The sequence below is a fragment of the Cervus canadensis genome, chromosome 30 (genome assembly GCF_019320065.1).
Source record: "Cervus canadensis isolate Bull #8, Minnesota chromosome 30, ASM1932006v1, whole genome shotgun sequence".
In the NCBI taxonomy this organism is placed as follows: domain Eukaryota; kingdom Metazoa; phylum Chordata; class Mammalia; order Artiodactyla; family Cervidae; genus Cervus; species Cervus canadensis.
In genome coordinates, this window is record NC_057415.1 from 43,985,203 (window position 1) to 44,013,192 (window position 27,990).

A 27,990-nucleotide genomic window follows, 5' to 3' on the forward strand; every position below is an offset into this window, starting at 1 on the left:
CTTTTTATATGAATTTAACATTAGCTGTTCAGTTATATAATTGAACACATTTTTCTGTTAATGTGTTAATGTGTTGGGCTTCCTTTGTGGCTCAGCTGGTAAAGAATCCGCCTGCAATGTGGGATACCTGGGTTCAATCCCCTGGAGAAGGGAAAGGCTACCCACTCTAGTATTCTGGCCTGGAGAATTCCATGGACTGTATAGTTAGGCTCCAGGTTTGCAAGAAGCCTCCATCTCGCCCGGCAGGTGTGCACTGTGGTGGACAGGTGCCTGTCAGAAAGCGGAGGAGCTGTCCACCCTGGGTCTCCTCTCAGAACCTCAGGGGGACCTGCCCACTGGTTTAAGTACCCAAGTTTCTCTCTCCCATCTTCCCAATTAGCTGGTGGTCACTCTGCAGAGGGTATTTCAAAAGCCACCCAGTGTGGCAAGCAAATTCCCGGACCCTGGCCAGGTGAGCCGTCTTTAAACGGACAGTCCCTAACCGAGGAAGTGGAAAACAACTTTGGGGTTATGAGACATTAATTTCTATAGTCAAAACTCCCCTAAGCCCAGACAGAGGAGTTCTGGATACATTCAGGCACCAGCCGTCATCCAGGAAGCCTGGCAGCAGGGAAGCGAGGCTCAGGCACCACCGAGCGCCTTCCTGCAGGACTCCAAGGTCACCCCCACCCCCCGGCTGCTTTTCTCTAGACTTGTTTAGCATAGTTGTGTCTACATCAGGAAATATTAAGCATAAGTAATCCTGAAATGTACCGTATCATGGCAAACGGAGTTATTTTGCTTAGCTTCCAAATGTCAGGATAGGTATCTTGTTAGAATTTTAATAATCTTGAATTGATAATCTGTTTCTTGTGCTTCTACTAGGCACAAAGGGTGTCAAAACAGGGTTTGCCCTCAGAGACTTACAACAGAAACCGTTTAGTATTATGTTACCCTTAGAAGTGACTATAGTACTCTTGAATCCTTTTGCTCTCATATCTATGATAAAGTTCTAAATAAAGACTAGAATTCCAGCTCAATTATCTTACGAAACATTATAAATAGTGATGGTTGAAATTGTCAAATGCTATGTATAGTTAATCAGTGAGAATTCAATAGTTTGGTATTATGCATATTTATTATGCATTTTTTTTGTGACTTCCCTGGTGGCTCAGATGGTAAAAGCGTCTGCCTACAATGAGGGACACCTGGGTTCAATCCCTGGGTCGGGAAGGTCCCCTGGAGAAGGAAATGGCAATCCACTCCAGTACTCTTTCCTGGAAAATCCCATGGACGGAGAAACCCGGTAGGCTACAATCCATGGAGTCGCAAAGAGTCGGAGATGACTGAGCGACTTCACTTTCACTTTCTATGCATATTTATAGGGAAAGATTGGAAAACATAGACTTGTGAGTCTATGAGGCTCATAATACATATCTAACACCTTTCAAACATTTTTAACTTAAAAAATTACATATGTTTATTAAAGAACATTTAAAAACATAGGCAAAAATGCCAAAGTCTCATTATTTTAAAAATAAACACTATTCATTCACATTTTAGCATCTTTCCTCTCTATATTTATATGCCAAGGAGTTTTAATGTTAGAATTGCTTGTTTGTTTCTGTTAGAATGGTCTGCACCTTCAGCCATCGGGATAGCTGGGCTTGGTGGAGGATTTGAACTAGGAATAGAGGTGAGTAGGTGATGTGTGTATGTACAGTTGCCTTATTCTCTAAATGCAGCTGATACATGAAAGGTGAGAGATTTGAGATTTCCTCCTGTTCTTGTTTTACCACCTGTGGAAATTGTTCCCCTTTATTTTCTTGAATCTCTGCCTAAAACTATGGAATGGTTATCATATGTCTCTTTTTTTTCCTTGGCTGTAGAGTTTCTTCCATATACCATGTCATATGTTCCCATCTTTAGCACATCTGAAAAGCAGTTATTCTCAGATCTGACAAAATTTAATTGGCAGCTTCTGGCTTCTGATTGCAGTCGTGGGTGCAAACAGCTTAACGTTATATATCATCATTTCTGGCAAAATCCAGTTTGTGTTACTACTAATGTTCAAATTACTTCAAATTTTTTAAGTACAAATTGTCTTTGTATTATTTCATTTTGCAACTTTGCTCTAATTATGGTTTCTATCAAAGGGACTAGAAATCACACCAGCACACACTCCTTTTCAGAGGTCTCGCTAACAGGGAGCATCTGCACAATATTAATCTTTCATCTGTTGTTTTACTGCTGAGTGATTGGTAAATCAAATCTCCTAATGTTCCCAAATCATTTTTTTCTCAAATTTCAGCCAGTTTCTTCCTTTAATGAATTTGCTCTGTTGCCATAGTTTAAAATGCCCTTGGGCTTCCCAGGTGGTGCTAGTGGTAAAGAACCTGCCTGCCAGTACTGGTTAGATGTAAGAGACATGGGTTCGATCCCTGGGTCAGGAAGATCTCCTGGAGAAGGAAATGACAGCCCACTCCAACATTCTTGCCTGGAGAATCCCATGGACAGAGGAGCCTGGCGGTCTACAGTCCCTGGAGTCACAAAGTGTTGAACGTGACTGAAGCAACTTAGAACCCACAAACGTGGCCTTATTAGGAGGAAATACTTCCACTACCGTTTTTTTTTTTTTTCGACCTTTACTTGCTGCTGCATAAATCTGTATCATAAAAAGAGGAACATATTTTAGTTTTGCTATTACGACTGCCTTTTGTTGTATATTCAATGAAATCATAGCCTTCGGCAACATGGCACTTGTATGCAAAGTGTGTTTTCAGCATCTGTTGTGCACCTCTGCTCACACCTCCTGGCACTGTACCCACGTGTCCCTGTTGTCACTGCCCTCTGACCCCAGACTTTGAGGCTCCATCTCAAATAACATTTACCTACATGTGCCATCTTTGGGAAATTTGGGGCTTCCCTGGTGGCTCAGATGGTAAAGAATCTGCCTGCAATGCGCGAGACCTGGGTTCAATCCCTAGGTTGGGAAGCTCCCCTGGAGAAGGGAATGGCTACCCACTCCAGTATTCTGGTCTGGAGAATTCCATGGACTATATAGAGAAACCGGAGATCAAATTGCCAACATCTATTGGATCATCGAAAAAGCAAGAGAGTTCCTAAAAAACATCTACTTCAGCTTTATTGATGACGCCAAAGCCTTTGACTGTGTGCATCACAACAAATTGTGAAAAATTCTTAAGGAGATGGGAATACCAAACCACCTGACCTGCCTCCTGAGAAATCTGTATGCAGGTCAAGAAGCAACAGTTAGAGCTGGAACAACAGACTGGCTCCAAATTGGGAAATGAGTACGTCAAGGCTGTATACTGTCACCCTGCTTACTTAACTTATATGCAGAGTACATCAGGTGAAATGCCAGGCTGGATGAAGCACAAACTGGAATCAAGATTGCCGGGAGAAATATCAGTAACCTCAGATATGCAGATGACACCATGCTTATGGCAGAAAGTAAAGAAGAACTAAAGAGCCTCTTGATGAAAATGAAAGAGGAGAGTGAAAAAGTTGGCTTAAAACTCAGCATTCAGAAAACGAAGATCATGGCATCTGGTCCCATCACTTAATGGCAAATAGATGGGGAAACAATGGAAACAGTGAGAGACTTTATTTTCTTGGGTTCCAAAACCCCTGCAGATGGTGACTGCAGCCATGAAATTAAAAGATTCTTGCTCCTTGGAAGAAAAGCTATGACCAAAAAGCAGAGACATTACTTTGCTGACAAAGGTTCATCTAGTCAAAGCTATGGTTTTTCCAGTAATCATGTATGGATGTGAGAGTTGGACTATAAAGAAATCTGAGCACTGAAGAATTGATGCTTTTGAACTGTGGTGTTGAGGATCCCTTGGACTGCAAGGAGATCAAACCAGTCAATCCTAAAGGAAATCAATCCTGAATATTCATTGGAAGGATTGATGCTGAAGCTGAAGTTCCAATACTTTGACCACCTGATTCGAAGAACTGACTCATTTGCAAAGACCCTGATGCCAGGAAAGACTGAGAGCAGGAGGAGAAGGGGACGACAGAGGATGAGATGGCTGGATGGCATCACTGACGTGATGGACATGAGTTTGGGCAAAAGCTCCAGGAGTTGGTGACGGACAGGGAAGCCTGGCGTGCTGCAGTCCATGGGGTCACAGAGAGTCGGACACGACTGAGAGGCTGCACTGTGGAAACTTTGAACATAACTTACCCTCGTGGCTGTATAGAAATTAACTCTGGAATTCTATTTGAATATTGTACATGGAAAATACATGTTAACTTTGAAAAATATCCACTTCAAGTAGAGATTAGACTGTCGTAGGAGTTTGTGCCTCTTGAATATGACCCGGCTTTGCTTCCCCAAGCACAGGTGTAAGGTTAGAGTCGTCAGCCGCTTTTCAGTGCTAGGAAGAGGCCAAGCTGGTCCCTCAGGAAGCATCTCAGTCCTGGACAGGAGTGTGTTTCCCTTCTGGGCACACCCCTGACCCAGGATAGGTGAGGAAGCTGGTAGGTTGTTGGCCACGAGCCCACAGAGCTCCTGCTGCTGGATGCTTTTGTTGGCCCAGCTCTGGTCCCAGTGAGATGCAGCAGAGCCATGGCCAGTGGGGGCTGAAGACCCCCGCCCCAGAGTCTGCAGCCCCCCGGGCTTCCTGGTCCTCCCTCTGGTGTTCTTCTTCCACCAGACACTTGCTGCTAGTGAGATGGAGTGCTTGACACATGATCCAGCCTGGAGGTTTTCTTGTCTGGCCTTTATCTGAATTGTCAGTCCCTCGTACCTATGTCCTTAGACTGACCAAGTATCAACCACAAGTAGACACACAAAATGTCTATTTCTTTAAAGCACTGGCATCAGTGGTTCAGACTATCAAATATTTGTTGAATAATTATCTGCCATTCTGTTTTAGAATGGAATAGTTAGCAATAATGGTTATAGTCTCCTAAAATGCTCACATATCTTCTTACAGAATCATTTCCATACCATAGTCATGAAGGATGTCATTGTGTAGATAACTGAGTTATGTGACTCCTCCAGTGGAGACAGGCAGAGAGGGACAGGCTGGTTATTCAGAGGGAGGCCTCTGGCCCCAAACACAGTCGGCGAGTTGTCTGCAACCCTGGGTGCTGGTTCCCTCATGAGACGTCTCGTCTGGGCCGCCTTTCGCAGGCAAGGAGGTGGAGGCTCGGAGACATCGAGTGCTGTGCGCTTGGTTCCTGGGCTGCTTCCGGTGCCCCATTTGGTCTAGACTGTAACTGCCCGTCCCTGTAACATGCTGTGGATTTGAGGGCATGCATGAGGTAGGCAGGGTACCTGAGAGTATTTCAGCACTCAGAGATGCTCGGCACCATGCAGAGGTGGTGTGTGGTTGTCTCTGATTGGTTTCCCTGGAGACAGAACCTGAGACGGGACTTGGGGCACACATGATTCACTGAACAAGTGTTCTCAGGGGGACTGTAGGGGCCAAGGGAAGCAGACAGATAAGAAGAAGCATCCGGGCAAGGCTATCATCCCCAGTAAACTCAACATGGGCTGATGACAGGGAGCTGAGGCTCATCCTACGACAGAGGAGAAGCAGCCGGTGTCTGGGGACGGCTGCTCTCACCACCTGGCAGCGTGAGGGGGCTGAGTGCTGGGTGCAGGGCTGGAGGAGCCGGGGGTGCCCCTGCCGTGTGACCAGACCCCTCTCCTGAGCCCAAGACCCCAGTGAGTTTCCACCCTCCACGCTCCCTCCCATGGGTGGCGACCCCTCCCATACATGTGGAAATGTGGATTTGACCACCAGGAAGTCTAGATTTATCTCTGCTTTGCAATCTAGACCAGGCTAAGACTATGAAGTCCTTCATAGGACTGTCATGTTTTGACAGGATCTGTTGGCCTGTATTAGCTTGGACATTAGTTAAATATATATTCTGGCACTGGTCCACTTGAGAGAACTGCTGAGAATTCCCAAGGTTGTATAACTCATACATACCCACCAAACACAATAACAACAAAGAAAAGTTTTAAAAGTCAGTGGAGTCAGAAAAGATAATGCTAAGACCTAGTTTAAATGCTACTAATATTTTCTTTCCAGGACAATTATAGCAGAGCCCAAAGCTCTGAAAACCCCAGTACCTCGGATTATCCCATTGTTTGTCGTTTACCAAAAGCCAGAATCCACACTGGGCCATCGAGTCTGATCAGTCTCACCCAAGACTGTAATGTGAAAAAAATGGCTCAGTCTTTCCCAGGAGAATTTGGATGAACTCTTTTACTTTAATAATGAGAAAGGCTAGATCTAGGCTTAAACTGAGAAGCTACTGTTAGAGATCAGAGCTCAGTGTCTAAGTCCCCTAAGGTTCTGTGCAAGAGAGGATCTGTTGCTGTGAGGAGTGAGAGGCGCTGGGAGCCTCTCAAGTTTGGGTTGGATGTTGAGGCTGATGATGCCCCTGAGTGAGAGCATGAAGCTTGTCACCCACAAGAGGAGGCTTTCCAGGGGAGTGGGGCAGACTCCTGAGCAGAATGGCTGGAGAGATATAGAAAAAGACCGTCTGAGCTTCTGCAGAGGGTGGAGGAGGTGGAGGCAGGTCTCACCAGAACTACAGGAGGAGCCCTGGGCTTTCTCACCAGGTTGCCTGGATGTGGGGCTTAATCACAGGACCGCAGCATCGGGGACTCGGGTCCACGGTGGGTAAACCTCTGAGGGCAGAGGGCAGGGTGTGTGGGGCAGGGGGCCGGGGAGCTGTGGCCAGTGGCTCCTGAGAACACTTTTCGCTCGCCTGCATGATAGTGATTTTTTTAAACTCTTGTTTAAGAATTGGGTTTAATTGTAAAACTTGCATTTTATTTACAAGTTAATTGTATCTTAATTCAAACTTCTTAAGAAGCCCTTGTCAGATTCTCAACTGTCAGTCTTACATGGCTTATTTGCTCGCTGTTCCAGTTTTCTTTCAGGAAACCCACTCTGCTTTTCATTCTAAGCTGTGGAAATAAGTAAAGAGCCATTGGCACTGTTGCTGCTATTCAAACTGTGGAGCTTTGGACCTGGCTCTCTGTCTAATTGGTCGTGTCACCGAAGAACACAGGATTATCTTACTCTTATTTCAGGAGAACTGAATTGAGATTGGACATAAACTTAAAGGATTAATTTATTTTCTTTATTGACTCATAGTTGTGCCTTACTTTACTAAGATGTACCATCTGCAGGAGACATACAACTAGAGTACCTACAAGGTCATGACTGGAGATTTAGTACTTAGTGTGTATACACTAAGCATTATGCAAAGTAATTTCATGTATATTATCTTAAAAAGTATGTATGGTTTGGTGATACAGTCATTGGCAAAATTGCTTAACTTTGCATGAGAGATGCTAAATAATTCTGTATCGTTAAACACCATGATCCCCAGAATTCTTCGTGTATAAAGTAGAAATAACAATTGATATGAGTCAGCGGTATGTTTTGCATGGGTCAATTAGCTGGCATATTTACTCTGTCCTGTAGAACCTGAGTGTACTTTTTCATGAAGTGATTCAAATTAAACTGTATCAGGAATTCTACTAGACCCTTCCAAGTGCAATCACATTTGATAATAATTGGATTCTTCTGTCAGATGAAGGCATCGACTTGAAAAATGTAAAGAACAGTATAAATGAAGTCATCTTTTAAGAATTAATCTGCTTGGCCTTTGCATATTTTATTGAGATGTAGTGAATACGCCAGGCTTTACAAATTATTTCAATTCATCTTTCAAACAACTATGTCTGTGCATGCACATATATACATGCATAACAGCCGACTCAGTGGAAATGACTCTGATGCTGGGAAAGACTGAAGGCAAAAGGAGAAGGGGGTGGCAGAGGATGAGATGGTTAGACAGCATCACCAATTCAGTGGACGTGAATTTGAGCAAACTCAGGGAGACGGTGAAGGACAGGGGAGCCTAGCATGCTGCAGTCCATGTGGTCTCAAAGAGTCGGACACAATTTAGTGACCGAACAACAATACACATGCCTATGTGAGTACATATACTTATAAATGTGGGCACTGTCATTACACCCACTTTATAGAGACAGAGACTGAAGCTCTGAACTGCTCAGTTTGCCCAAGGTCACACAATGTGCTGGAGAAGGAAATGGCAACCCACTCCAGTGTTCTTGCCTGGAGAATTCCATGGACGAAGGAACCTGGCAGGATACGGTCCACGGGGTCGCAGAGAGTTGGACACGACTGAGCGACTAACACACACACACACACACACACACACGTGTGCAGGGGGCATAAGTGGAGTTATCACCCAGATGGCTTTAATTTTGAGCCCAGATATCCAGCTAAACCCTCCTGCCTTTTGTTTTCTGGGCACTTGACCTCCACGTAGCTTAGGGGGTAGGTCCTGTTGTGGACTTTAAATATGAAAAGGCCAAAGCTACCCCTGGTGTCCCTGGGGCCCTGCTAGCTTTTGGCCCTCCTGGCGGTCCTGCCCCAGAGTCTGAAGAATACACCCCCCAGGGCGTGTTCTCCCTCCAGCTTTGCTTTTATTGTACTTGGAGGACTAACCGTGGTGATAGGCACAGCTAGTGGCAACAAGTCTTCCTCCTGACATCTTGCACGTTGCAGGGTGGGGTTGGGGGCGTGGGTGGGATCCGGACTCCAGATCCCTGACCTTCTAACCTGCTCCTCACTCTACTTTGCCGGCTCAACCTTCGCCGAGTGTTTAATTTGAGGAAGTCCTTTGACCTTTCACACCTACCTGAGTGTGAGCCGGTCACTAGGACACCCACCTGGCCTCACTCACCCACGAGGCTGCAGAGAAGCTGCAGTGGCGCCGGAGGCCCCCAGCGGGGTGCCCGACCCCTCTCCTTACCTGGGGGGAGGGGGCTGCTTAAGTCCTCAGCTGAAAGGAAAGCGCGACTCTGCTTTCCTACTCTTTGACCACATTGGAATTCTTGCTGCATTACATATTGCATGTTTGAGTTGTAATAAACATATTTTAAATGATATACAGGCGGGGTTATTTAAAAATACTTGGTTCTACATTGCAGGTATCGGACTTGGTAATAATTTTGAACTATGACAGAGCAGTAGAAGCTTTTGCCAAAGGTGGTAACCTGACACTTGGCGGGAACCTCACAGTGGCCGTTGGGCCCCTGGGAAGGTGAGTGCTCTAAACCCTTTCTGAGCAGCTATGGACAGTAAAGACTTTAAAAACCATATTGTTTTGCATTAAGAGAAAATTGAATTAGAATGACACAAATTTATGATTTACACATGTCCCAGAGGATTTTCCCAGGTGGAGCAGTGGTAAAGAATCCGCCTGCCAATGCAGGAGACAGAGATGAGGATCTTTGGATAAGGAAGGGCCCCTGAAGGAGGAAATGACCTCCCACTCCAGTGTTCTTGCCTGGGAAATCCTGTGGACAGAGGAGCCTCGCAGGCTACAGTCCATGGGGTCCAAAGAGTCGGACATGACTGAGCACACACACATGCATAGAGGGTTTGAGGTTGCTTACAAATAAGAAACTTACACAACACAGCCAGTGTAATGAAATGAGAAAGTCTGAAACTAACACATGTAAAGAGAAACTAAATTTCAGAAATGCAGGCTGTTGTACCTATCAGAGTTAACATAAAATTTATATATATGCTTTGAAGGAGCCAGGTCAAGTCAGTTTTAATTAACTGAGAAAGAGCAGAATTGATCAGGGGGGAAAAAAAAGCATTTTTCCAAACTACACTGTGAAAAATTGAAGTGGAAGTTTTACGTGAGTGACGATTACAAGATTGTGGTCTCCCCTCTCTATTACAGTGCTGTGGTCGCCCCTCTCTATTACAGTGCTGTGGTCGCCCCTCTTTATTACGGTGCTGTGGTCTCCTCTCTATTACGGTGCTGTGGTCCCCCCTCTCTATTACAGTGCTGTGGTCGCCCCTCTCTATTACAGTGCTGTGGTCTCCTCTCTATTACGGTGCTGTGGTCTCCTCTCTATTACAGTGCTGTGGTCGCCCCTCTCTATTACAGTGCTGTGGTCGCCCCTCTCTATTACGGTGCTGTGGTCTCCTCTCTATTACGGTGCTGTGGTCCCCCCTCTCTATTACAGTGCTGTGGTCCCCCCTCTCTATTACAGTGCTGTGGTCCCCCCTCTCTATAACAGTGCTGTGGTCTCCCTCTCTATTACAGTGCTGTGGTCTCCCCTCTATTACAGTGCTGTGGTCTCCCCTCTATTACAGTGCTGTGGTCCCCCCTCTATTACAGTGCTGTGGTCTCCCCTCTATTACGGTGCTGTGGTCCCCCCTCTATTACAGTGCTGTGGTCCCCCCTCTATTACAGTGCTGTGGTCTCCCCTCTATTACAGTGCTGTGGTCTCCCCTCTATTACAGTGCTGTGGTCCCCCCTCTCTATTACAGTGCTGTGGTCTCCCCTCTCTATTACGGTGCTGTGGTCTCCCCTCTATTACAGTGCTGTGGTCCCCCCTCTCTATTACAGTGCTGTGGTCTCCCCTCTATTACGGTGCTGTGGTCTCCTCTCTATTGCAGTGCTCTGGTTCTCCCCTCTCTATTAATGAATGACTGTTCTTGAGTGAATTGAGCAATTAAATATTTTAAACTCAGACTGTTTGTAGAAGTTAGTAAAATCATTTAAAAGTATTTCTGAGTTCTATGAAAATACTCATAGTAAAAAGAACCACAGTCTTTACTCTTGAGATGCACTTCCCTGTTTTGGTAAAAGAAGACAAAGTTGGAAAATCTCAGCTTAACATGTTTTCTTCACGTGTATCACCTTGTCCTACAACCATCTTGCCTACTATGTCTGTGCTGTGAACTGTCCTTTCCTCTGAACCACCTTCAACACACCTAGCTTAGGCCAGCAGGAAGTAAAATATATAAAAATAAAGTAGGTATAAAGTGAGAAGTAGGTATAGAGCGAGATCCTTCTTTTGGGTTGGAAGTTAGTGCCAGTCAGACAGTCACCTTTAGATGAAGATGCTCAAGTGCTGGGATGCTCACCTTCTGTTTTGCAGGAATTTAGAAGGAAATGTCTCCCTAAGAAGCTCAGCTGCCGTCTTTACTTACTGCAAGTCAAGAGGCCTCTTCGCCGGCATATCTTTAGAAGGCAGCTGTTTGATTGAGAGGAAGGAAACTAACCGAAAGTAAGTGTAAGGCAAATAATTTTAATTGATTTGAAGGGAGTAAGGCTTTGTAGATTCACATGGTTCTTAAGCGTGTACAGAGAACCTTCGTGTGGCAAGTCTGCTGGCACCACATTTCCAACGGTACCTGCTCACCTCGCGTCTCTGCGTCTTGTTGTGGTAATTCCTACAGGATTTCAAACTTTTTCATTATTACATCGGCCCCAGTGATCTGCAATCTATGACCTTGGATGTTACGGTTGTGATTGTTTGGGACACCAGGCACTGCGCCCTGTCGGGGGAGAACCTAGTCAGTAAGCGCATCTGTGTTCTGACCGCCCCTCCCCGAGGCTCTGTCCCTCTCCTCAGCCTCCCTGTTCCCTTAGATACAATACATTGACATTAACAAGGACCTCCAAGTGTTCAAGTGATGTGCTGCACATCTCTTACTTTAAACCAAGAGCTGGAAACGCCTGAGCTTAATGAGGAAGGCACGTCAAAGCTGAGACAGGCCGGAAGCTAGGCCTCTTGTGCCGAATAGTCAGCCAAGCTGTGACTGCAAAGGAGAAGTTCCCGAAGGAAGTGACAAGTGCCATACCAGTGAAAGCATGGATGATAAGAAAGTGAAACAGCCTTATCACTGATATGGAGACAGTTTTAGTGGTTTGGATTGAAGATCCAAGCAAGCACAACATTGCCTTCAGCCAAAGCCTCATCCAGAGCAAGGCCCTAATTGTCTTCAACTCTGTGAAGGTGCCGCGAGGAGTGGAAGCTGCGGAAGGAAAGTGTGGCGCCGGCAGAGGCTGGTCCATGAGGCTGCAGGAAAGAAGCCATCCTTGTCACACATTAGGTTGGTTCGAAAGTAATAGTGGTTTTACATTGCTGAACTTTGTCATTTGATATTGGAATCCATTCTTAAATAAATGTTATGTTATACTTCATTTTAATGCTCATTTCTTTGCTTTATGTTTTTTGCTAATGACTTATTACTTGCTGTTTATTTTATATTTATTTTAGATTAGGGAAATGGTGTTAGACAAAAAGCAAATTCAAGTGATTTTTTTATTTGAGTTCAAAATGAGTTGTGAAGTAGCAGAGACCACTTGCAGTATCAACAATGCACTTGGCCCAGGAACTACTAATGAACGTACAGTGCAGTGGCGATTCAAGAAGTTTTGCAAGGAGACAAGAGCTTTGAAGATGAAGAGTGCAGTCGCTGGCCATCAGAAGTTGACAGCAATCAATTGTGAGCCATCATTGAATCTGATCCTCTTACAATTACATGAAAAATTGCCGAAGAACTCAACATCGACCATTCTACAGTCATTCTGCATTTGAAGCAAATTGGAAAGGTGAAAAAGCGCAATAAGTGGGTGCTTCATGAGCTGACCAAAAATCAAAAAAGTCATTCTGAAATGTAGTCTTCTCTTATTCTAAGCAACAATAATGAACCATTTCTTGACTGGATTGTGATGTGTGATGAAAGGAGGATTTTATTCGACAACTGGTGATGACCAGCACAGTTGTTGGACTGAAAAGAAGCTCCAAAGCACTTCCCAAAGCCAAACTTGCGCCAAAAAAGATCATGGTCACTGCTTGGTGGTCTGTTGCTGATCTTATCCACTACAGGTTTCTGAATCCTGGTGAAACCTTTACCTCTGAGAAGTATACTCAGCAAATTGAAGAGATGCTTCAAAAACTGCAATACGTGCAGCTGGCATCGGTCAACAGAATGAGCCTAATTCTTCTGCGTGATAACGCCTGCCACATGTCACACAACTGACACTTCAAAAGGTGAACAAATAGGGCTGCAAAGTTTTGCTTCACCCACCATATTCACCTGATCTCTCACCAACTGACTACCACTCTTCAAGCATCTCAACAACTTTTTGCAGGCAAAATTCTTCCACAACCAGCAGGAGGCAGAAAATGCTTTCCAAGAGTTCATTGAATCCTGAAGCATGAATTTTTACACTACAGGAATAAGCAAACTTATTTCTTGTTGGCAAAAATGTGTTGATTGTAATGGTTCCTATTTTGATTAATAAAGATGTTTTTGAACCCAGTTATAATGATTTAAAATGCATGGTCTGAAACCACAATTACTTTTGTACCAATGTAATAAAAGCGCAGTGTTCATCATTATAAGAGGTTCCCTATTGTTACACTCAGCCTTTGTCTTTCTTCCGTAACTCACAGACCAATTTTGATCTAAAAAAAATACAAGATTTGGAAGTATCCTAACAGGGAACAAGGAACTTCCTCTTTAACCTGGCATCTAGCTAATAGTTCCCAAAACTGCGCTGCCGAATGTCCACTAAAATGTGTCTAATTGCCCAGGAAAGGGTAAAACGCTAGGACTGAGAGGACGGCTTGGAGAAACTGCAGTAGTCCCACAACAGTAACCCTGACAGAGCGGGCCCTGCTGGTGGGGACCAGCGCCTGCTGCTCACAGCTGAGAGGGAAGTCAGAGCTGCGTGTGTGGCTCTTCCACCTGGAATCCCACACTCGTTCAGTATTGTTCAGTGCAGGCCTCAGCAACCAGAAAACGGGAGGAATGGGGGGAAAAGGAAGGCTTGCAGAACTCTCTGACTTGTAAAGTCAAGAGAAATGTTTTTACTTCTGGTTTTATTAATTTGAGAAATTTAAGTTAAGAATGCTTTTAGAAATGTGTTATTCTAGGCCTTTGGAAGATTTCCCCACTAAAGTTCACCTAATTCCTGGATAAACTAAACCAAATATACTTTTTAATCAACTGCAGGGCTTCCAAGCATATAAGGCAAATCCTTACATAATTTTGTTACAAATAAGCATTTTAGGGAACTATAGGTTGGCACCATTTTTATAAGAAACTTATAAAGCAAAAACCTGTAAAAATGTATGTGCTTGTAGGTACATGTGCATAAGTGTTTAATATATATATTTATATATAAATATTATATATATATGTTTTTATGTATAAATGTATGTGTATGTGCAGTACTTTTATATTATTGGGAAAAGGATATAAATATCAGACCACTTATGGCAGTTGCCTCTAGAGGTGAGCTTAGAGGGATGAATTCAGGGCCTTAACATGGGAAGTTAGTGTTTGAAAAGTAGTTTATGTAAGTACAGTAGGTCAGTGAAGCACACTAACATACGAGGGTGTGTGTCCTACGTTTACCTCTAGAAAAGATCTATGTCTGCAAAGTAAATGTTCTTCATGTTTCCTGTTAGATTTTATTGTCAAGACATTCGAGCTTATGACATTTTATTTGGCGATATACCACGGCCTGCTCAAGCAGAAGACCTTTATGAAATTCTTGACTCCTTTACTGAGAAGTATGAAAGCGAAGGGCAACGAGTCAACGCCAGAAGAGCCGCCCGGGAGCAGAAGAAGGCTTCGGTGATGCTGGATTTCTCTGTTTTTCTTAGTAGCTGCAGAGAATTTCTTCATATAGACTATTCTGCCTTTGATATTGAGCTTCCCAGGTGGCTCAGTCCATAATCTGCCTGCAATGCGATGGACCTGGGTTCCATCTTGAGCCAGGGAAGACCCTCTGGAGGAGGGCGTGGCTCCCCCTCCAGTATTCTCGCCTGGACATTTCCTTGGACGGAGGAGCCTGGTGGGCTACAGTCCACTGGGTCACAAAGAGTCGGACAGAACTAACACACACATCCTTCCTATCCGATTCTAAACACCCTACTAAACCTCCCTTGTAATTTCATTTGCATACAGTTCGTGTGAAAAATGTCATAAAACCTTGACAATCATCTATACAAATTTCAGGAAGAAACGCGGTTTTCTTTGATTGCCTTTCTGCGAGGATAGACCTTTATAATATTAATTAATAATTACTGCTGCCGGCCTAGTGCCTTGATGTGCAGAGAGTCTTCTGCGCCGGGTTCATAGCTTCTCTTGGCTCATCGCCGGCTCCTCCTGCGTGGTGGCGGGGCTGGGGGGAGGGACGCTTCCGGCTCCAGAAGCTCGGCCCCTGCGGTCACCCGCCTGTTGTCCAGTTCAACCAGAGGTGGCCCAGAGCGGTGTGTCTGCCCTGCTAATGAGTGCAGGGGCTAACGTTTGCATGTACACGCACTGGCGGGGGCGGGGGCGGGGAAGCGTCCTATGCTCCTAAGTAAAAACGGGGTTTTAAAATCATGTGCCTTTTTCCTTCTCTTCCCAGGCTAAACTGCCTCCAAAACCATCGTCAAGACCACAGCAATCATCTGCACAAGTGCAGCTGAGTTCTGGCTCTCAAAGTAAGTGTTTTTGTTGCAATTCAAATACAGTGATAATTAAGTAATTATGAAATATTATTAAGAAATCAAAAGTTATAGCTTTAGAGTCCAGTAGAAGAACTGATGCATATTAAAGAGAAAAAAACAAATGTTTAGCCTCTTCTAAACACATGAGGCTAATTGTCATTCCTGTAATTTGTGAAAATGTTTATTCTCATTCAGAAAATGCTTTTTCCAGTGACAGAGATTTACCTTTAAACTTTTTCTCTCTCTCTTTTTTTTTTTGCATCTCTTCTAAACACTGTTATCCTGCTGATTTGAAATGAAAGCAATAAACCTGTTTTTCTCATATACACATAGATTTATATTTCTGAATATTGATTTTACCATACATTCTTGGAAGCTTAGGGTTTCACAAAGTGGTTGTAAAATAGAATAAATTCATAAAGCATCAGGTTTTTGGCCTTTACTCCTCTTTCCATCACTCATTTTTATGACAGTCACTTTTGGAATTCTGATTTTCATGTACAGAGGCTACCCGTAAATAGCAATATAGTAAAGTAGGCAATGTTTCATATAATAATTAACTGTTATGCAAGTGGCATTGTGCTGTGGCTTTTAAGAGCACAGTGATGAAGCTAACTTATCTCCTGCCTTTAAAGAACTTTCCCTCTTGGAGCAGAGCGGTCACATGTGGAAAAGTAACAGCAATCACAGGAAGACGTACCATGAACTCTCGAATAATGCAAGGGTCTGGGGCACCAAACCCCCTTGCTAAAGTAAAAAAAAAAAAATATATATATATATAACTTTTGACTCCCCCCAAACTTTACTAATAGCCCACAGCTGCCTGGAAGCCTTATTGATAACATAAACAGTTGATTAACACATATTTTGTAAGTTACATATGTTACCTACTGTATTCCTATATGAAGCAAACTAGAAAAAATACTAAGAAAAAGTATAAGGAAATGAAAATATATTGATGGTACTGTACTGTATTTATTTATACCAAAAGTTTACATCTTTCTGTTTACAAGATGAATTGTCTGTCACTACCCATGTCAATATTGTCTTATGTGATACAAAACACTGTAAATGTTATATGTAATACTAACATTAAAAAATTAAAAATTAATAGGAAAAGAAATTCACATTTACAGATATAATGATGCATGCACTGATAAAAATAAGCAGCAATATGATTGCTTTATGGTAGCCTAGCCTGTATACTGATGAATGAAGAACTAGAAATTTTTTTGGCACACAATATTACAGCCATATTTATAATAAATATTAGAAACATCAGTACATTTTTTAAAAACCACTTACATGAAAAAACAACAAACCACTTACATGTGGTGAAGACTGATAGTTTCTACAATTACAAGAAGAGAGAGAGAAGCATGCTATACAGTAATGTAATTCTTTGAAAGCCAAGTTATATAACAGTAAGAAAACTAACACATTATTAATTTTGTATTACATGTGACTCATCTTAGCCTATGTGAGGATAGCCTATCCACTTCTGTACAAGTCTTGCACACAGTGTTCTGTGTGATAAACACTTAGGCGATGTTGGTGATGACATAGAGACCTCTCACAATTATTAGATTTTCACGTGAGGACATGTGCATACACAGCAGATAAGTTTGTTAACTGAATGACATGATGATTATTTACTATTTGTTAAGTGGAGGTGGATCATCACAGAGGTCTTCATCCTCCTCATCTTCATGTTGAGCAGGCTGAGGAGAAGGAGGGGGAAGAGGATGGGGTGGTCCTGCTGCCCCAGGGGTGGCAGAAGTGGGGTGGGGGGGAAGAGAGGCAGGCACCCTCGATGTCCCTTTATGGAAATACATCATGATTTCTGTCTGACTTTTTTGCTTTTTCATTTCTCTAAAAATGTGTATACAGGATCCCAGTCCTCCTTCCACCGTTTACTTTAGTTTCGGTCCCTGTATTATACAAGATCCATGTTGAAAAAGAAGTTTAAAAGCAGTCTTGAATAAGCAGGGCTTCCCAGGTAGCTCAAGCGTTAAAGAATCTGCCTGCCAATGCAGGAGATGTAAGAGATTCGGGTTTGACCCCGGGTTGGGAAGATCACCTGGAGAAGGGCATGGCAACCCACCCCAGTATTCTCACCTGGAGAATCCCATGGACAGAGGAGCTTGGCGGGCTGCAGTCCTTGGGGTCATGGAGAGTCGGACACGACTGAGCGACTGCTGCTTTCACTTTCACTTGAATAAGCAGAACCCTCTACCAGATTGTCTGATGTCAGTTTGTCTTTGGCACTGCTCCTACGTCTTTTTCCTCATTATCTGGCACTGATTCAGGAGCTCTCATCTACGTCAAATCATCTTTTGTTAATTCCTCTGATGTGGTGTCCATTAGCTCTTGAAAGTCTCCAAGATCCATGTCTTGAGACCCTTCACAGCCACGCTTCCCCCACCTATTTTGCTGTATTTGCAATCTATTTCCTGATTTCCTTGATTGGCTCTATTGTAAATTCTCTGAAGTCATGCATGACATCTGGAACAGTTTTCTTCAGCAGGAATTTATTGTTTCAGGCTTGATGACTTTCATGGCTTTTTCTACAAGAAATGGTATCTTCAGTGGTGTAATCTTCCAGACTTTCATACTGTTCTCGCTGTAGGCCTTCTCTTCCACAGCATCAACAGTTCTTTCTGTAGAGTACCATGTGGAGTGAGCCTTTAAAAGTCCTGATGATCCCCTGATCTAGAGGTTGGAAACAGAGATGTTGTGTTTGAGACCAATACCACTACTTGGTGGTCTGCTCATAGAGCTGAACTCATGGGGTTCTTGGGTGGCCAGGGGCATTGCCCAATATCAAAAGAACTTTAAAAGGCAGTCCCTTACTGGCACAGTACTTCCTGATTTCAGGGACCAAAAAAAGAAAAAGAGTTGTCATGATCCATGCCTTCTTTTTGCACAATCGAAAGGTTGTCAGCTTTTGTTTATCTGTTCCCGTTCTAGGTTTGGGGGTTAGCAGTTTTATAGAGGAGGGTGGATCATGAACTCCAGTGCCTGTGCTCGGAAGAGCAGAGCTTGTCTGTCCCTTCCTGCCTGAAATGCTGGTGTTCACTTCTCTTCCTTACTAATAAATGTCCTTGGTTGCAGTTTTTCCCAGAATAGGGTAGTTTCATCTGCATTAAAAACTTGTTCAGGCAAATATTCTTTCTTGTCAATGATTTTCCTAATGGCGTCTAGGACTTGGCTATTGCCTCTTGGTCAGCAGAAGCTGCTTCTCCTGTTATCTTGATGTTACTTAAGCCCAACTTCTTACTAAAATTATCAAAGCAAACTTGGCTGGCATTTAGTTCTCCAGTTTTAGATCCTTCACCTTCTTTCTGCTTTAAGTTGTCATATAATGACTTTGCTTTTTCTCAAATTTTATTAGAGTCTATTGCACCCACATAGAAACTGCATTTACAATATAAGATAAAAAGGTATTTCACAAAAGATGCAAGGTTTCTGTGCCTATTGGTGTAGCCGCAGCAACAACTTCATGGATTTCCTTTTCTCTTTTATTTTTTTTTTTCCTTTTCTCTTTTAAATATGGTTCTTACACTGAATTTATTTATGTTGGAATGGTGGGCAGGTGCAGTTGCAGACCTCAGATTCCACACATCAAGCAGTTCAGCTTTTGCTTGTAATGACTTTTCTCTGCCTCTTGGGAGCACTTCCAGGATCACTAGTGGTACTTTTTATGGGTCCCTTGGTGTTAATCAAGATTTATAGTATCATTTTAAACACAATGAAAAATACACCAGAACTGTGAAAGAGAACTTACCATAGTGATACACAATTTACTGGAGAGACAGCTCGTCATGTGGAGGCGATTAAGGTCAACACCTTTGGCAGTTGCTTGCAACACTCATCACCTCACCACAGCAACAGGGGGTGGCCACACAAGTGTTACAGTGGTACAGTGCGTATACTTGTGTGTGTACAGTAAGTATGTTCATTTATGTGATTATGATTGAATACTGCAGCTTCACATTTGTTTACATTTCTCTCCACTGCAAATGGAGAGTGTGAGTGTGCATGTGTGTAAGTTTTGATAAATTTTAACTCCTAGTAAAAGATTTGTGTGTATCTTATGGCTGCAAACGGTAAAACAGAATAGTATCTACATAAATTCCATGCATTCATGACACACCTAACTTTTAGTTATTTCTTTTGATATTTCTAGGCTATGTGTTTCATCTGAGTTTTTTCAGTTTGTGGCAAATCTCAGACAAATTTTCCAATGTTATCAGAAAAAATCCACTTGTAAGTGAACCCACACAGTGCAAACCCACGCTATTCAAGGGTCAGCAGTATATGATAAGCTCTGGGCAAAGGACTCTAAGTGTCAAACTGCTGCCAAGGCCATAAAGCTGGTCCTGCACCTCCCCCTCCGTGTTTTGTATCCATTTGCCCAGTTTTCATGCCCAGGTGAAAAATGAGCATGAAACCCAACTCATGGCCCTCATAGTGATTCCTGGCTGTGCCTTTAGCTTGTCTAAATTTACCTCATCTAGGAAGGTCCTCAGGAACTAGACCTATTCTTTATAGCGTGTATGTGCTCAGTCACTCAGTCCTGTCTGACTCTTTGCAACCCCATGGACTGTAGCCCTCCAGGCTTCCCTGTCCTTGAGGTTTCCCAGGCAAGAATGCTGGAGTGAGTTGCTACTCCCTCCTCCAGGGGATCGTCCTGACCCAGGGGTCAAACCTGTGTCTCCTGCATCTCCTGCATTGACAGGTGTGTTCTTTGCCGCTGAGCCCCACCCCACGCCCTAAACACACGCACAACTTGCTCTGTATCCTGTTCTCTTGGGATGCTGCTTTGTTCTTCCAAAGGGATCAGTTCAGTTCAGTTCGGTCGCTCAGTCGTGTCCGACTCTTTGCGACCCCATGAATCACAGCACACCAGGCCTCCCTGTCCATCACCAACTCCTGGAGTTTACTCAGACTCATGCCCATTAAGTTGGTGATGCCATCCAGCCATCTCATCCTCTGTCGTCCCCTTCTCCTCCTGCCTTCAATCTTTCCCAGCATCAGGGTCTTTTCCGATGAGTCAACTCTTCTCATGAGGTGGCCAAAGTACTGGAGTTTCAGCTTCAGCATCAGTCCTTCCAATGAACACCCAGGACTGATCTCCTTTAAGATGGACTGATTGGATCTCCTTGCAGTCCAAGGAACTCTCAAGAGTCTTCTCCAACACCACAGTTCAAAAGCATCAATTTTTCAGCGCTCAGCTTTCTTCGCAGTCCAACTCTCACATCCATACATGACCACTGGAAAAACCATAGCCTTGACCAGACGGACCTTTGTTGGCAAAGTAATGTCTCTGCTTTTTAATATGCTATCTAGGCTGGTCATAACTTTCCTTCCAAGGAGTAAGCATCTTTTAATTTCATGGCTGCAGTCACCATCTGCAGTGATTTTGGAGCCCAAGAAAATAAAGTCTGACACTGTTCCCACTGTTTCCCCATCTATTTGCCATGAAGTGATGAGACCAGATGTCATGATATTAGTTTTCTGAATGTTAAGCTTTAAGCCAACTTTTTCACTCTCCTCCTTCATTTTCATCAAGAGGCTTTTTAGTTCCTCTTCACTTTCTGCCATAAGGGTGGTGTCATCTGCATATCTGAGGTTATTGATATTTCTCCCGGAAATCTTGATTCCAGTTTGTGCTTCTTCCAGCCCAGCGTTTCTCATGATGTACTCTGCATGTAAGTTAAATAAGGGTGACAGTATAGTCTATTTTTATTTATGTTCTGATGATTGATTTGCTTATACCTTATTTTCATTAGCAAGATGTGAGCATTGAATCTATTTTTATTTTAGAATCTATTTTTATTTTAGATAGGAGTGGTTACATAAAATCTGACCTATGTGAATACTTCAAAATACAGTGTTTCTAAAATTTCCTTACTGAGGGAGTAGGTATCTATATCACACCTACCTAAAAATCCTGCTAGTCTTCAATATCAGTTACTTGTCAGTGTAGATTAAAAAGCTACTTACCTTATCTCAAGAAACTCCTCTCAGCTAACGATGGAAAAATCTTGGGAGGTTTGTTTCTCTTGCACATTCTCCCTGAGCAGGTATTTTAGTATCTAGCCTCATGGGGCGCGGGTCCCCCTGCTGCGCCAGCCTCGGCCCGTCTGTCTGCCGCCGTGACCTCGGTCTTTGGAAGCGCCCTGTCCCGGCAGGGGCTGCTCTTGCTGGTTCCGCAGGGTGCTTGCCAGCTCACCTTCTCGCCCGGGCATGTGTCTGCAGACTCAGCTCTAGTCACCACCCACTCTTCTTCTCACTTTACTTTTTCAGCTTCAGTATTTGTTGCTCAATTCCTGTTTTTTTCACATGCCCATCATCTTTTCTCATGTAGCATATCATGCCTGGTTGCGAACTCCTGGTTTTGATTCAATAAAAGAGTTTAAAATTTGTATCTATTTTTAACCTTTCATTTTAATATGACTTATTCCTAGGTGCTTTATTAAAAAACAAAATCTTAATTTTTAATTTCTTATATATCCTCACATATATAATTTTATATAGGTGTATATGTGATTCATAAATATGGTTTTTGAAAGCATTTTTTTTCTTTTTCTTTTAGGAGTCCTTCCCCTTTTCCCATTTCTCCTCTGTCCTTAATTGCACGTCACTCTCTTCCATACTCAAACCAGCAACAATAGGAATGATACTTTTCTCTGTGTTTCTATAGTTCCTCTGTATTTTCTCCATGTAGTTCCACTCATAAGCATGTGTATAAACATGTAGACCACACACAGTCCAAATGTTTTGTTGTCATCTCACAAAAATGCTGTTATAGTATTCATGTTTTACTATAGCTTGTTTGTTCGTGGGATTTATTTGTTCCTTTTGCTCAGCAACATCTCATGGAAATCCCTCAATCAACTGTGTTCTTGCAGTTATTGGATACTTACTCCTCTCTTAATTTAATTCTTTGTAGTGGATATTCAGTATTCCATCATGTAGATGGACATATTTTATTAGCCACTCTCCTACTGATAGATATTAACTTTCAACTTTTTTCCATGCCAAGCAGTGTCACAGTTAATTTCTTAAGCTGTCTACATAGTGGAAATTTTTTAAAGATAATTTCGAGGAACAGGCATGATAGGTGAAAGGATATATTTTTAAATATTTAAGATGTTTTGGTAGATTGATTTTTAAAAGTTTTTACTACTGCCGAGTCTTGTCAGCCATTTCCCACCACCTACGCTTCCACTGTGCTCACCCCTATCAGACACCCACACACCCTACTGTGTACACCCCTCCAGACACCTACACTCCCTACTGTGTACACCCCTATCAGACACCCACTCCCTACTGTGTACACCCCTACTGTGTACACCCCTACCAGACACCTACACTCCTCCCTACTGTGTACTATCAGACACCCACACACCCTACTGTGTACACCCCTACCAGACACCTACACTCCATACTGTGTACACCCCTACCAGTACACTCCTTACTGTGTACACCCCTGTCAGACACCTACACTCCATACTGTGTACACCCCTGTCAGACACCCACACACCCTACTGTGTACACCCCTACCAGACACCTACACTCCCTACTGTGTACACCCCTGTCAGACAGCTACACTCCCTACTGTGTACACCCCTGTCAGACACCCACACTCCCTACTGTGTACACCCCTATCAGACACCCACACACCCTACTGTGTACACCCCTACCAGACACCTACACTCCCTACTGTGTACACCCCTACCAGACACCTACACTCCCTACTGTGTACACCCCTATCAGACACCTACGCTCCCTACTGTGTACACCCCTATCAGACACCCACACTCCCTACTGTGTACACCCCTATCAGACACCCACACACCCTACTGTGTACACCCCTACAAGACACCCACACTCCCTACTGTGTACACCCCTATCAGACACCCACACACCCTACTGTGTACACCCCTACCAGACACCTACACTCCATACTGTGTACACCCCTACCAGACACCTACACTCCTTACTGTGTACACCCCTGTCAGACACCTACACTCCATACTGTGTACACCCCTGTCAGACACCCACACACCCTACTGTGTACACCCCTACCAGACACCTACACTCCCTACTGTGTACACCCCTGTCAGACAGCTACACTCCCTACTGTGTACACCCCTGTCAGACACCCACACTCCCTACTGTGTACACCCCTATCAGACACCCACACTGTGTACACCTACTGTGTACACCCCTACACAGACACCCACACTCCCTACTGTGTACACCCCTACCAGACACCTACACTCCCTACTGTGTACACCCCTACCAGTGTACACCCCTACACAGACACCTACTGTGTACACCCCTACCAGACACCTACACTCCCTACTGTGTACACCCCTATCAGTGTACACCCCATCCCTACTGTGTACACCCCATCAGACACCCACACTCCCTACTGTGTGCACCCCTACCAGACACCTACACTCCCTACTGTGTACACCCCATCAGACACCTAACACTACACTCAGACTACTGTGTACACCCCTACCAGACACCTAAACTACACACCCCTACTGTGTACACCCCAACCAGTGTACACCTACCACTACACTCTACTGTGTACACTTCATCTACACTGTCAGACACCCACACTCCCTACTGTGTACACCCCTATCAGACACCTACACTCCATACTGTGTACACCCCTACCAGACACCTACACTCACTGTGTACACCCCTACCAGACACCTACACTCCCTACACACCCCTGTCAGACTCGTGTACACCCCTGTCAGACACCCACACTCCCTACTGTGTACACCCCTATCAGACACCCACACACCCTACTGTGTACACCCCTTCCCTACTGTGTACAGACACCCACACACCCTACTGTGTACACCCCTACTAGTGTACACCCCTGAGTGGTTAGTGTACACCCCTATCTCCTACTGTGTACACCCCTACCAGACACCCACACTCCCTACTGTGTACACCCCTACCAGACACCTACACTCCCTACTGTGTACACCCCTACCAGACACCTACACTCCCTACTGTGTACACCCCATCAGACACCTACACTCCCTACTGTGTACACCCCATCAGACACCCACACTCCCTACTGTGTGCACCCCTACCAGACACCTACACTCCCTACTGTGTACACCCCATCAGACACCTAAACTCACTACTGTGTACACCCCTACCAGACACCTAAACTCACTACTGTGTACACCCCAACCAGACACCTACACTCCCTACTGTGTACACTTCATCTACACTCCCTACCTGTACACTCCACCACAACACTCCTCACAGTCATCCCTCATCACTCGTAGTGTTGAAGTGTCTTGAAGTGTTTACTAGTCTGAGGGTTAGTTATATCTCCTTGGTGATTGATTGTGTTTGTCCCTATTAGTGATGTAAGCATTTTTTTCATCTTATTGCTGGTGTTTGGAATTTGATCTTATCTTAAAAGTCTGTATTTCATTGGTTAATTTTTTTCTGTTGGAATGCTTGTTACATTTTCAACTTGTAGGAGTATTTTGTATATTAAGGGGTTTCTCATTTGGATGACAGTTTATTTCTCTAGATGTATCATTTGTTGATCTAAATTTTCATGTAGTTCATAATCTATATGAAACATAAAAGTTTGATATATACAACTTTCATTTATCAAAGTTTTAATGTTTATGTAAAAATTTATCTGTCACTTATTTTTTATAGATATTGTATTTTGTAGTTGTTGTTGTTGTTACTCAGTTGCTAAATCATGTCCAACTCTTTGCAGCCCCATGAACTGCAGCACACCAAGCTCTGCTCCCCTTCACTATCTCCTGGAGTTTGCTTAAATTCATGTCCATTGAGTCAGTGATGCTATCTAACCATCTCCTCCTCTGTCATGCCCTTCTCCTTTTGCCTCCAGTCTTTCCCAGCATCATGGTCATTTTCCGTGAGTCAGCCCTTCACATCAGGCGGCCAAAGTATTGGAGCTTCAGTTTCAGCATCAGTCCTTCCAATGAGTATGCAGGGTTGACTTCCTTTAGGATTGACCGGTTTGATCTCCTTGCTGTCCAAGGACCCTCAGGGTCTTCTCCAGCACCACAATTGAAAGCATCAATGTTTTAGCATGGTTAAGGTCTTCTCTCCTATACATTGCATTCATAGTGTCCTCGGTTTTCTTGAAGTATTTCATTCTTGCAGTTATTAGATACTTACTCCTCAGTTAATTTAGGAGCATTTTACCAATACTCCTGTCAACTACCAATATGCAATTCTGGTTAAAGTAATGTTATGTACTTATATGGACTCTATGATTTTTATATTAATTATAATAACATTACATGTATAAACTAATAAATTTGGCATTTGTATGATAATCTTCCTGTTTTATGCTTTCCATTTGTTGAAATATTATATTATGTCTTTCCTAAGATTTCATAGTTTCTGTGCCTTTCTTGTTAAATTTATTTCTAAGTACTTTGTAATTTTGTTTTGCTGTGTTGAATGGAAGACGCTTTCCCATTTATATTTCAGGGTGCTTCTTTTAATAATTGAGAAAGCCTTAATTTGCATATATTTTGTCTTATATATGGTCACCTACCCCAAATCTCTTACTTCTAGTCAGTTTTTTAAAGTAGATTCTCTGCTGTTTATACCCTCTTCCCCACCTTGCCAATACTTATTTTTATATTTTTATATTCATGAACTTCTTAGGCCAGTGGCCTTCACACTGATGCACCTCTGTCCTTAAGGGGTACACAGAGATGGGGAAGCATGTGCTTAGTCAGTCGTGTCCAACCGGTGACCCCATGGACCGTAACCGGCCAGGTTCCTCTGCCCGTGGAATTCTCCAGACAAGCATACTGGAGTGGGTTGCTCTGCCCTTCTCCAGGGGATCTTCCTGACCCAGGGGTCGAACCTGGGTCTCCCTGCATCACAGACAGATTCTCTGCAATGGGGCCACCAGGGAAGCCCTGAGGGGCACGCGGGGCCTGGGAAGAAGCCCCCGAGCACAAAGGCGATTTAAGACGCAGTCTACAGGGGGCCAGTTTCCACACCTGTCTTCTTGTGAACACGGCGTACACGTTGCCCTCTTTGTCTTCCATTCTTTCACAGTTGTTTTTCACACTTCAATAAGGAAAGCAAACTCCAAACTATCTTAATCATGCTACTACAACTTTGTCCCCAAAATGTAAGGACAATGATATAATTTGAAATATGAAAGTTGATATTAGTGTAGTGGTAAGTCTGATGAACAGTAAATAATTTTGTAAATTAGATGAACTACATTTTTTCTAGCTTTCAACAAAGCTGAAGGAAGACCTAATGGCACCATTATCTGAATTTACAATAAGAATAGTAATTAATATTATCATTATATAGGAATTATTTATAAAATCACATAGCTATCACCAAAATAAAAATTATAGTAGCAATAGCTTATTGGTTAATAAGTAATATTTTATTATTTCTATTGTTTTGATGATAGATCTCTATGAGAATTTTTTTACCTCTATCTAAGAAGGGAAATAAAAGAATTATGTTACATTCTTATAAAATATCTCTCTTGCCCTCTAGTTTTTCTATAAACCAGTTTTCTTAGCATCTATATCTTTAAAAAAGAACACTGAAATACAATTTTATGTTGAAGCTATGTCATTCCATAAATAATAGTTATCCTGTATATATGACCTAAATTCAGGTATGACCTAAAAGAAATCCCTTACGATATACAGTGGAAGTGGCAAATAGGTCAAGGAATTACATCTGATAGACAGAGTGCCTGAAGAACTATGGACGGAGGTTTGTGATATTGTACAGGAGGCCGTGATCAAAACCATCCTCAAGAAAAAGAAAGGCAAAGTGATTGTCTGAGGAGGCCTTACAAAGAGTTGAGAAAAGAGATGTGAAAGGCAAGGAGAAAAGGAAAGATATACCCATTTGACTGCAGAGTTCCAAAGAATAGCAAGGAGAGATAAGAAAGCCTTCCTCAGTGATCAGTGCAAAGAAATAGAGGAAAACAATAGAATGGGAAAGACTAGAGATCTCTTCAAGAAAATTAGAGATACCAAGGGAACATTTCATGCAAATATGGGCACAATAAAGGACAGAAATGATGTGGACCTAACAGAAGCAGAATGTATTAAGAGGTGGCAAGAATACACAGAAGAACTATACAAAAAAGATCTTAACGGTCCAGATAACCACGATGGTTTCATCACTCACCTAGAGCCAGACATCCTGGAGTTTGAAGTCAAATGGGCCTTAGAAAGCATCACTATGAACAAAGCTAGTGGAGGTGATGGAATTCCAGCTGAGCTATTTCAAATCCTAAAAGATGATGCTGCTAAAGTGCTGCACTCAATATGCCAGCAAATTTGGAAAGCTCAGCAGTGGCCACAGGACTGAAGGTCAGTTTCCACTCTAATCCCAAAGAAAGGCAATGCCAAAGAATGCTCAAACTACCACACAATTGCACTCATTTCACACTCTAGCAAAGTAATGCTCAAAATTCTCCAAGCTAGGCTGCAATAGTATGTGAATCGAGAACTTCCAAATATTCAAGCTAGATTTAGAAAAAGCAGAGGAACCAGAGATCAAATTGCCAACATCCTTTGGGTCATAAGAAAAGCAAGAGTTCCAGGAAAAGGTCTACTTCTGCT

At 43.2% G+C, this 27,990-nt stretch overlaps 1 protein-coding gene across 7 annotated transcripts in view; it reads left to right on the forward strand.

The window, feature by feature from the left end:
- SH3YL1 (SH3 and SYLF domain containing 1) overlaps positions 1-27,990 on the forward strand; it is a 61,196-nt gene that overhangs the window by 22,866 nt on the left and 10,340 nt on the right. For all 7 annotated transcript variants that reach the window (XR_006266609.1, XR_006266607.1, XR_006266608.1 and 4 more), the window contains exons 4-8: positions 1,611-1,675; positions 9,002-9,114; positions 10,976-11,104; positions 14,303-14,471; positions 15,250-15,325. Coding sequence is in view for 3 of the 7 variants with exons in the window: in XM_043453124.1 (XP_043309059.1) it covers positions 1,611-1,675; positions 9,002-9,114; positions 10,976-11,104; positions 14,303-14,471; positions 15,250-15,325 (552 nt within the window). In the remaining 4 variants the exon portion in view is untranslated. The remainder of the gene's footprint in view (positions 1-1,610; positions 1,676-9,001; positions 9,115-10,975; positions 11,105-14,302; positions 14,472-15,249; positions 15,326-27,990) is intronic.